General features: G+C 41.8%; 1 protein-coding gene across 3 annotated transcripts in view; it reads right to left on the bottom strand.

Annotated features, from left to right (window-relative positions):
* The window catches only part of LOC140428580 (E3 ubiquitin-protein ligase Itchy-like), a 103,341-nt gene that overhangs the window by 21,113 nt on the left and 70,227 nt on the right, over positions 1-12,001 (bottom strand). For all 3 annotated transcript variants that reach the window (XM_072515217.1, XM_072515215.1, XM_072515216.1), the window contains 6 exons: positions 10,467-10,595; positions 8,331-8,403; positions 8,042-8,113; positions 5,258-5,346; positions 3,501-3,660; positions 630-763 (listed from right to left, as the gene is read on the bottom strand). In XM_072515217.1, the coding sequence (XP_072371318.1) occupies positions 630-763; positions 3,501-3,660; positions 5,258-5,346; positions 8,042-8,113; positions 8,331-8,403; positions 10,467-10,595 (657 nt within the window). The remainder of the gene's footprint in view (positions 1-629; positions 764-3,500; positions 3,661-5,257; positions 5,347-8,041; positions 8,114-8,330; positions 8,404-10,466; positions 10,596-12,001) is intronic.

Raw genomic sequence — 12,001 nt, forward strand, 5'->3', positions numbered from 1 at the left:
AAAAAGTAACATTTGGATTTTCAACAGGCCAATCAAATAATTTCTCCAAAAGCTACTTGAACAGTCAGTCCCCCACATCACACCCCGCCCCAGTTTAGAGGTATTCTATCACATTCCGCCCCAGTTTAGAGGTATTCTATCAGCCCATTGCGCCCTACCCGACTCTCCTCAGTCAAGTTTAAGGAAACACAACACTTCAAGGAAAGGTCAAAATCATTGGCAACAGCATAATGAATGCATTAAAACGAGCACCAGTTAGACAAGACCGAGTAGGGTCTAGTATGATTGATGATAAACCACCCCACAAAAGTCCCATGTATTTAAAGGCATGTAAACTATATGCCAGTTCAGGTAGTTGGATTGTAAACTTTTATTGTAAGTGATTCAAAAAGGAAATACACAGCTTCCTCACACTGTAGGAATTAAGGTTTATAAAGGGTGTAACAGTAGCTGGTAACAGTAGCTGACCAAAAGGGGTGGGTATATTTTGTTGGGCAGGTTAAATAGACCAATTGCTGTTTTCTCCTTGAAGCATGTTACAATGCGACATTACTGATTATCTTTATTTATTTGTGGAGTCAGTGATAGTCAAAGGTTGCAATCAATGCTGAAGATATTAAAAAACAAACCTTATCCAAATGAGGGAGTTGTAAAATTCTGGATCAATAGATTCCAAGTCTTTGGTTATGATGGGCTTGCTCAGCATACGTTTGTAAAATGGGAGCGAAAATCCAGTGTCGATGAACTTCCCATGAAACAGAGCCTGTCATGGAAAGAAAATGCAGAGTAAAAAGTAGAACTGATTTTTACAAATACACACACACACACACACGTTCACTGCTGACAATTCACATTACATTGGGCAGTTCACATTACATTGAAAGGTACAGACCACATTTCACATGTCAGTGTTCACTGCAGTGAGGTGACAATAAGACAGAAACATAAAATAAGAGCTTGCAAATGCAAGTTGGTCTGTAGTTGCAGTGTCACATATTTTAGTTATCACTGGAAATACCAGGAAAGTCCTGATGCTTATCTCAAGAATCAGATCATGGTTGTGCCATCGTGAATATATCGAGAGCACTGAAAATATAAAAAAATGGATCACAGTATAATTTTGTACAATGTAATTTTTAGAGGTAAAGCTATCCAATCTCATAAGAGTGCACAGTTATAGCCAAGATGCTAGGAGGTACCTGACCAACAAAGACATTTGGGGTAGTAGAAAAAGCAAGGGATGTTAGACTTGATGCAGCTGCGCAATACAAATGCAAGATAGAACATAGTATGTAATTACTTTTCAAAATAGCAGTCTACATCACAATGCTCAAAATATGAAATTATAATCAAAGTCATTTACAATTCTGAGACTGGAGACAGACAGCAGATAACTGGCTAAAGAGGATGGTTAACCATAGCTACATAAAACGTAACAGCACAGAAATAAGCTATTTAGGCCTCACCAGTTCATGAGGGGCACTAAGGTTCTCCTCAAGCCTCTCGTCTTTCCTCATCCAACTTACCAGCAGAGCCCTCTTCTCTTTCTCCCTTACCTGCTTGTCAAGGCTCCCTTAAGGGCATAAATATTATTCACCTGAATCATTCCTGCAATAATAGCAAGTTGCACAATTTTTCAGTTCTCCAGATCAAGAACTTTCTTCCAAATTCACTATTGATTTTATGGTGATGATCTTGTATTTGTGGCCTCTTATGTTTTCTCTTCCCCACAATAGGAAACTATTCGGTTTGTATCTACTGTATTAAAACCTTTCACAATTTTAAGGACCTCTATCATGGCAACCAGAATCATAAACCGTATTCAAAACACAGTCTACCAACTTCAATAAAGACTTGGCATGCCTCTCCATTTTTAATTCCATCCATTTAGAAATAAATCTAAAATTTTGCTTTTTAAAAAAAGGCATTAATCTCCATCGCTACTTTAATAGGCATTTGTACTCATATCTTTGCTCCTCTAATTCACTTAGATTCCGATTTTCTAAACAATGTGAACTCCCTTAAATTTCTAAGCAAAATTATATGCCTCATGTTAAGGGTTGAAATTAGTCAACTATATGCTCATTCTGCAAGCATATTGATGTCTTCTTGCAATTTGTTGTATTCCTTCTCAGTAATTTGTTAACAGTCCTTCTCAGTATTGGCTACCTCCAACTTGGTGCCATCACCAAATTTAGAAATTGTGTTGATTCTAAATCATTAATATCAATCGTGACCAGTGGTCCCCGTATTGGTCTTTGTGGGGTCTACCTTCTGCTACTCTGAATTGCCACAGTTCTTGCGCCCTGCTTTGAAGCCAGCTCACGATCCATTCTGCTACTGGTCTGATTCCTGTGATCTGATCGTACTCACTTATTGAAAGCCCTTTGGAATTCTAGGTAGTTACTGAATTATCCTTGTCTACTCCCTCTGTTGCCTCTTCAAAAATTCAATGAGGGTAGTTAAATGAGGATATGTTGGAAAGGCTAGGCTTGTTTCCACTAGAGTTTAGAAGAGCGAGGGGTGACTTGATTGAAATCTAGAAGATCCTGAATGGTATTGACAAGGTGGATGTTGAAAAGATGTTTCCTCTTGTGTTGAGTACAGAACTAGGGGACACTGTTTTAAAATTAGGGGTTGCCCTAGGACAAGATGAGGAGAATCTTTTCTCTCTCAGAAGGCAGTGGCAGCAGGATCACTCAATATTTTAAGGCAGAGGTGGATAGATTCTTGTTGGGGCAAGGGAATTAAAGGTTATTGGGGTTTATTGGGGAATGTGGAACTCAACACCAGCAGATTTTATTGAATGGCGGAGCAGGCTCAAGGGGCCAACTGGTTCGCTTCTGCTCCTATTTTGTACGCAAGGCATTCACTGGTGAAAGCCTTGCGAACGATTTCTTATGCTTCAGGTTTCAATATGCTTTCTATTTTTGCCTTTAACAGGGATTCCATTATTTTTCCTACCACAAATGTTAACCTGACTGGTATACAGTTCCCTGGATATTCTAGCACCCCTCTTAAAGATGGGTATCACAACAGCTATCTCCCAGTACATGGCACTACACCAACTCTACAAATTATTAAATGTGTAATCATGCCGTTGTTATCCCTTCGCTGGAAATGTGCATATGATTCATCCAGATGCAATTTATCCTCTGATTTTGATTAATTTTTAAAAAGCTTTTGAATGCAGTCTAGCCTTTCTGATCCCAACTTCTGATATGTCTCCCTGATAAATACAGAAGCGAAGTAATTATTTAATATTTCTGCTTTTCCACCATCACCACCTACAGCAATCGACATACTTGCAACTGCTGTAAAACCTATTACGTAGGCTAAGTTTTTGGTTACAATTCAAATTCTCAAGTGCCATACACTATACTACACAAAACTAAACTAATGACAGGGTTTACTTATCATCTAACCAGTTTAAAAACACACTGCACACAGGACTTAAAAAGAGCAGTAATGTTAAGGCTCAAGTAACTCCTGGAACGTACCATAGCTATGAACCGACCTATGAACCGGAAGTACTTCAGATGGTCTGGGTTGATGTAAGATGCTGGATTTATTTGCAAGCAATAATTTTCCTTCCCAGCATACTCAAAGAGGCAATACATGGGGTTCAAAACTTCATGGGAAAGTAGAAAGAACCATTCTCTATTAAAAAAATATGGATATTAGATACACTGGTAGCAGACTTCAGTCACAGGCAACATAACAATCTGACTCATTTTTAAAGCCACACCACTTCCAAGTCATCTGTGCTGGACCAAATAGAATTGGTTGACCAAGAGAAAGTAGCAGTCCAGCTTCAATAAATATTCCACAACAGCTGTGAAGCATTCACTGCGAGGTTTCCAAACATTATGCTGTGGGTGAACCCACATGACCAAACATGTCAACTTGAACTGGGATCAGTTTTTTTGCACAGTCAGAACATTTTCTAGTCATGGTTCATCAGTATCAAGAACTTACAGCTTGGCCAGGATTGGTCTTTCTCTCTCTCTCGTCTCCGCACAGACAGTGACCCAGCGGGGAATCAAACCTGGGACCCTGGCGCTGTGAAGCCACAGTGCTATCCACTTGTGCTACCCCCGTGCTGTGATCTTCCCTTTCTGAATTTGGATCAGCTAATCCAGCACAGACCAACAATTGAACCAGGAGTTTTTCTGGTCTACATGGCTCAGTTACTGATATAGATTGCCGAGCAGGGAGAATTAATAAATTTCATTTTTATGTTTATTTGTGCGTCATAGCTAGTGTTTCTCCTGCCAGTATGGCAGCTACTAGATAATCTTGGGTAGCAAAAAAGGTAAGCTCAACCATAAGACCGGAGCTGAGATTAGGAACATGACTGCAGGTTGGGTAGATTAGGGACCAAAAAAGAATGAGTGGAGACAGAGGGCACGGCTCAGGTACTAAAGGATTACTTTGTGCCTGCCTCCACTAAAGAAGAGGATACTGCCATCGACACAATAAAGGTGGAGATAGAAGAGGGATTGCATCGGATAAAAACAGATCAAGGTTGGCAGCGCATAAAACAGGAAAGTCATTTTGTTTAAATATGTTGTTCCTATGGTTGAAAATTATTCTGTTCTGGTCACAACCTCCACCCTCCTTAGAGATAGGAGTGGTGCCAGAGAATTATCGAGTGATGCGTTACACTCGTGTACATAAAAGGGGAGAGGGAAAACCCAGCAGCTGTAGGTTAGTCAACTTATTGTTGCATTGGAAAAGTATAATCAAGGGCATACTTCAATTATCGGCTTGGTACCATTGCACTGATATATTAATGGCCGGGACTTGGGTCGAGAGAACTTCTGTTCTGCTTCAAACAGAAAAGGTGAAGGGACGATTAGACAGATGTTCAAAATTATGAAGGGTTTCAGCGGTAGAAGAATCGATAACTAAAGGTACACAGATTTTAGCTGATTGCAAAAAGAATCAGAGTGGGAAGCCATGAAGAACAAAGCGAATTATGATAATCTGGAATTCACTGGAGGTGGAAGCACTGTCAATAACAACTTCTAAAAAGGAACAGGATAAACACTTGAAGCAGGAACAGCTGTAGGGATGAAGGGAAAGAGGCGAGGGGGGTCTAATTGTATAACTCGCTCAAAGATCCAGCACATGCTGAACGGCCTCCTTCTGTGCTGCACCATTCTAGGATTCTGTATCGAGTTAATGCTTTGCTGTCACTGAGCACCATGATTGTTCCTTTGAACCAGCTTGATTGTATAACGGAGATACTTGCCTTGCCACACCTCCATAATCTAAACCTTCCTCTCCTGGAAAAATAATCCACAATCGCCTTCGCAAATCCTGAGGGTTGAAGCTCATTATCTGTAACAAAGTGGAAGTCAATGTGTGAACGTTTTTAGTTAGCCGGAGTTGGAATCACTTATGGCTCAGATAAAGGAGTTTACCAGCATGCTGCCACATGGCACAGTGGTTAGCACTGCAGCCTCACAACCCTAGGGGCCCGGGATCAATTCTGGCCTTGGAGGGGACGCACGTTCCCCTGTGGGTTCCCTCTGGGTGCTCTGGTTTCCTCCCACAATCCAAAGATGTGCAGGTTAGATGGATTGGCCATGCTAAATTGCCCTCAAGTGTCCAAAGATGTGATTAATTGGGGTTACAGGGATAGGGTGGGCGAGTGGGCCTGTGTAAGGCAGACTCGATGGGCCAAATGATCTCCTTCTGCCCTGTAAGGATTCTAGTTTTTAAAATTTCATTTAGAGTGCCCAATTATTTTTTTCCAATTAAGGGGCAATTCAGCGTGGCCAATCCGCCTACCCTGCACATCTTTGGGCTGTGGGGGTGAGGCCCATGCAGACACAGGGAGAACGTGCAAACTCCACACGGCAGTGACCCGGGGCCGGGATCAAACCCGGGTCCTCTGCGCCGTGAGGCAGCAGTGCTACTCACTGCGCCACCGTGCCACCCACAGGATTCTAATATTTTAAACTGCATTTAGCCACAACCAGGACAGAGTTCTTGCATCCATCATTATTCTTTTGAAACATATTTTCATGGGCATTTTGCACTGAATACCCAAACTTTGCAGAATAAAGAAACAATAATAATAGTCAACAGAGTAACATCAACACAGGTAACACAGGCTGTCCCCGCGTCTGTGACAATGGTCCCAGTTCTATCTTTTCCCTACTTTATTTACAGTAGTGTGTGCCTTGTAGTTTTTGTTTTTTTAAAAAGAGGTGTTCTTATTGATACGAGTTACATACAACTTTACACATAACTATTGCCAGAACTCTTTACATCGCTCAAGAGTTTATAATTACAATTACATTTGTTTTGGCTGGGGAGGGAAATCCTGTTACTCTCTCATGTTCTCGGGGGAAGTTATACAGATCCGTTCTCCAGGTTTGGTCCTTGTGTGATGGATCTAGGTCTCCTCCTGCGAATGGGCTCCGTCCCCATTCCTTATCTGCTATATGTGGGCTCCTTTTCATCCAGGCGGCACGTTCATCCGCTAGCGAGAGAGGGAGTGAGTCCCATCTTTGCAGGTCCCTCTTAACCTCCTCCACCAGCCTGGAGACGTTTCATTTGTGGAGCCTCGTCCAGATGTGGGCCACTTGGATCCCCAGGTACCTGAACTTGGTTTGGGTCACTCAAAAGGGTATTTCTTCCAGCTCCGCTCCTCCGCTTCACCGGGAAGATTTCGCTCTTTCCCAGGTTGAGTTTGTAACCAAAGGAGGCACCGAACTTCCTAAGGAGTCGTGTTATCTTTCCCATGCTGGCTAGGGAGTTCGACACAGAGGAGCAGGTCATCCGCATAGAGAGACTCTATGCGCTCTGCGCACTCTCCGAATTCCAGCTCACCACTCTGCCGATTTAAGGTCGGCCAGAGGTTCGATTGTTAGTGGGGATAATGGGCACTCCTGCCTCGTTCCCCTGTGCAGCCGAAAATATTTGAAGCTGGTGTGTCCGTACGCTCGTCATAGGAGAGCTGTACAGGAAGGTCAACCACACTGACCCCTGGTACAAACCCAAACTGTTCAAGCACCTCCATCCTATTCGATCGAAAACTTTGAGCGTCCAGGGAGCCGATCTCCTCTGGTGTCCTCTTCCCAAATGGGGTCATTATGACATTCAGCAGGTGTCTGACGTTCGCTGTTAAGTGTCTTCCCTTGAAAAACTCTGTCTGATCTTCCGCGATCACTTCTGGCAGGCAACTTTCCAGGCGCCTCGCCAGTGCTTTTGCTTGGACTTTTGAAACAGTGTTTAAGAAAGAGAGATGGGCCTGAATGCTCCACACTCTTATCGGGTCTTTTTCCTTTTTGGGGATCAGTGTGATCGAGGCCTGGGCCAGTGTGGGCCGCGGGGCTCCCTTCGACAGTGAGTCATTGAACATCTCCTGCAAGTGCGGGGCCAGTGCTGCTGCAAATTTTGTATTAAAAAAAGTGTACTGGGAACCCATCCGGTATCGGCGCTTTGCCCATCATTATTAACAGGTCAAGAAATGACTAAAACAAACTTTTTCAATCTCTTGGCAAGAAGTTATTCGCAAGCTCAAGTCATGTATTCCGAATTTAAATTTCAGCAAAATGTATTTATAAATTTGGGGACACCATAATGAGTTTTGATCACCATTCCCTCTGCGTCATTTAAAGCCCTTCCTGCTATCTAAAACACAAAGATCTCCCTTCTTCAGGTCTCTACTATATGACTCTCCTATTGAAAGGGGAGATCTCCAGAAATATATGCCAACAATTTTAAGATGTGGAGATGCCAGCTTTGGACTGGGGTGGGCACAGTAAGAAGTCTTACAACACCAGGTTAAAGTCCAACAGGTTTGTTTGGAATCACTAGCTTTTGGAGTGCAGCTCCTTCACTCACCTGATGAAGGTGGACTTTAACCTGGTGTTGTAAGACTTCTTACTGTGAACAATGCATATCTTGGGGGCTGGATGAAGAGAGGGGGCTTTGGCAGGCACCTGGAATTAGATCCTCTGCTTACATCTCTACTCGCCAACAGTAAATTATTTAATTAAAATTTTCACCCCAACAAAATTACCTGCTGAAATGAGTCCTCAAATAAGGTTTTCCTGGTCACAGTTATTTTGATGTGCTGAGGTGCAGCCAGTTGCTACAAAACAAAACAATTCAATTTTATATAAATCAGTCAAATACTCAATTCTTCCCGAAATACTCTCCTGGAATGTTTGCCGATGTTCTCCTGACCCAACTCCTGGACAAACCATCCTGTTTTATCCAAACTGTCTGCCATTCTTTTGCTGAACATATTGCAATGGGTTGGGCAAACCTCCCCACCTTCCCCCTATGCTGAATGAAATGTTGCTTACCTGACACCAGAACCTGAAATAAGAAACTTTGGATCTGAAATCACGCACGTATGCTATATTTGGACCATTCGATCTGAAAAACATGAGGGCGGGGCGGGTATGGTGGAGAAAGGAGAAAAATAAATCGGCTGTAAGGGTCACAGTATAAGAGATGTTTACTTGGATTTCACAAGAACATTCAAAACCGACTGATGCTTCACCTCCATCCGCCAGTCACCTCTAGCTATCATAAAGCAGATTAAGCCACAGAACATCTCCCTCCACCCCCATTCCAAGAGATCTTTCTCACTCTAAAATTATGGATAATAACTCAGTAGGGAATAGGTTAAACAAATTAAACCAGGGCTCCAAAGTACAAGTTTTGAACAACTAAAATTATACTTAAAATTTGCTCTGCACAAGAAAACGCCATTGTTCACTCTGGTCAGTATCTCAGTAAAGACAAATGTTTCAACTCAGAAACAATAGATTAAGGAGCAGTGTGTGATGTTAAGAGCAATTAGGCATAAATTGCAATATACAGAAATTGGATCTATTGCCAAATTAGTTCCCCTGCAATGCAGCACAAGGCAGAAGTCAGGAATGTGATGGAATGTTCTTCACTTGCCTGGATGAGTGCAGCTTCAACAATAGAAGCAACTAAAAACAGCATCCAGGACAAAGCAGCCCATTTGTTTGGCACCCTACCCACATATGGGTGTACCTCCAACATATGGACAGCAATGGTACAAGGAGGCAGGTCACCAACATCTTCTTAAGGGCAATTAGAGATGGACAATAAATGCTTGCCTAGCCAGCAATGACCACATCCCATGAATTAATTTAAAAAAGCACCAAAAGGGCAGAACGGTGGCCATTGTGGCACACTGGTTTAGCACTGCTACCTCACAACGCCAGGGACTTGGGTTCGATTCGGGATTTGAGTGACTGTGTGGAGTTTGCACACTCTCCCTGTGGGCTTCCTCAGGGTGCTCTGGTTTCCTCCCATAGTCCAAATATGTGCAGGTTAGGTGGATTGGCCATAATCAATTCACAGGGTTGCGGGGATAGGGCGTGGGAGTGGACCTCGGTAAAGGGCTCTTTTGGAGGGTTGGTGCAGATACGATGGGCTGAATGGTTTCTTTCCTCATTATAGGAACTCCATGGATTCTCAAGTGTAGGGCCTACAACTCCAAATTCTAGTAGGAAGAAAAGAAGCTGCACTCATTGCCCCTGAAAAAGGAATACATAGCTTTCAATATTAAAATATAAATCGCTCTGATGTAGGAGGCTCAGAGGAGGAGGGAGCAGAAAGGTTGGGTAACATTTTGCAAATAAATTTACAAAAGCAGCACACAGAAACCTGGCCAAAATGAACGTCCATCACTTTTTCTATTAGCTCAACCATGCATACAACTGCAGGGAAACAAAAGGATTCAAATAAGCTACTTTTAAAGTTATACAGATATCTTCTTTACACTTTCTGCTCATTACAAAAATGACAACATTAACAATGTCAGCATTGACAACTCCCAGATGATACACAGATAATCAGGTTCTCACTGCAGGATAAAATTCCCTCTCCCACCCTCTGCACCTGCTATAATCAGGGTCATAGTTTCACTTGTCAGTTATATATTTTTTTTTACCCCCAAAGAGCCCAATTATGAGCACTTCTGCATTATGGTCTTCCACAAACTAGGAATTATTGCATTTATACATACCTTATCCCATCAAATTATCTTCCTTCAAGCAAATTTCTTTATCTTGCAATGAGCTAGGCAAGCTAACTTGGCAGCAATTGTGCACCAAGTGTCCCATAAACAACAATAAGATTAATAACCAACTACTATGACATCTTTTGGGAACATTTATTGTGGGAAAAGTGTTGCCCAGAACAGCAGAATAATTCTTTGTACTCGCTTTCAAATACAACCTCAAGGTCTTTTAAGCAGTGGAGAATTGGCAGATGATACTGTTATTTAAAGTCTCATTTGGAAGAGACTTCAGTCTCAATCTGTGCTGAGTTGATAGTATTTTTATTCTATCGGTCCACCATCACTCATCGCTGCTAATTAGTGTTCAACAGTTGACATTTCTTTCCCATTAAAAAAAAACTGCAGCGCCAGGTCCAATTTTTATACTTAAGAGACTTACAGTGCTGACTTTCCGGTGCGTGGGTCAATATAAGTAGTTGTCCTCCTGTTGTGATCCACAAAGTATGGAACACCATCAACCGTAAAGCGCATCTCCCATCCATCTGGCAAGGGCTTCTCATTGAGTGTGCTAAAGGAATGAGCAAACAAGCATGATCTGCAAAAGTTTGCATGGTGGACAATCACACAAGACAACACCGCAGAAGAGGCTTCTTTTTCCCTCCTGTGACACAACATCAAACTTGCACCACAGTATATCACAAATAATAAGCTTCCATCTCATCAGACAATATAGCTACCGGAAAGGATTGCATAGATTAAAAACAAATCAGAAGGTTATGGCTTGAAACCACAAATGCTGGATTCAAAATTTAAGTTTTGAAAAACTTCACAGTTCACATATTACAGACTGGTATTAATAATATCCTTTTGGTTTTCATTTATTATTTACGACATCTGTCATTACAGGTTCCAGTTAGTCCTCAACTCATCCTCCCTCCTCTAATTATTGGAATGACTGGTCTTATTTAGTTTAACCTCAATGTAAAAGGCACAAGCCCAATTTCATTCAAGCCTACTTGTGACAATAAGCGATTATTATTATTTAGTTTCTCTTTTCATTTTAAACATTAATTAAGCATTGGTCAAAGTGAGTGGTTTAAGCGAATTAATCATGTAAATAATGAAGCACAGTTGTCCCCGACTCAAATTATTGCCTCAGGTTCATGATACTTCAATAATTTCAGTCCACAAATTTGATCTATGTAGTTTATTTCTTCATATATCAGAAGGAAAGTGAGCAGGCATTAAGGAGACATTTCATAACCCTGAAATGTAAAGAAGGCAAAGATACAACCGTAGATTTGTCATTGAAACCCGAACGTTCGCAGGTAGCAGCCCTCTGTGAAAAGTACTTGGCTATGGATTTTATATACTGTATCACCAGCATAGCATCTCAAGACACATCCAACCAATTAAAGGCAACTCATGATCTAACTAATGAGAGCATTTAATTTATGGGCTATTTCTCTCACAGCACAGATGATAAGGGCAACTTTCAACCCATCAACCCACTCATCACCAAGCAGAGATTTGGATGCAAGAATTCATTTGCAGGGTCAAATCTTATGACACCAGACACCTTTCCTTTTCAAAAAAGGTGTGGGTGTTAAGGGGCCAGTTCCAAGCTGGTCCATTTCAATGTCAACTTGGGAAACATGTTGTAGCTTTGTCGTTACTTTGCAATTTCCCTATGGGTCTGCTTAAAATGTCAAGATGCACATATCCAGGATTTCTTAGAAGTTTGTGTGAGTTCAGCAGCACTTCTCAGACTTGAGAAATGACTCTTGCACTGCTAGTGGCGCAATTGGGTGTCATGTTTCACTGCATCCTCTTTTTACATCAAAGCAGATTGTACATGGCCTAAATTGGTCTCCTTTGAGGTTAGGCAAGTCATTGCTTCAAAGAAGGGTGGCTAGACTGCTGATTCTGAAGGGTGTCTGAAGAAAGTGTCTGCCAGAACTGCAAAACGATCAC

Source organism: Scyliorhinus torazame, chromosome 8 (assembly GCF_047496885.1).
Source record: "Scyliorhinus torazame isolate Kashiwa2021f chromosome 8, sScyTor2.1, whole genome shotgun sequence".
NCBI lineage: Eukaryota > Metazoa > Chordata > Chondrichthyes > Carcharhiniformes > Scyliorhinidae > Scyliorhinus > Scyliorhinus torazame.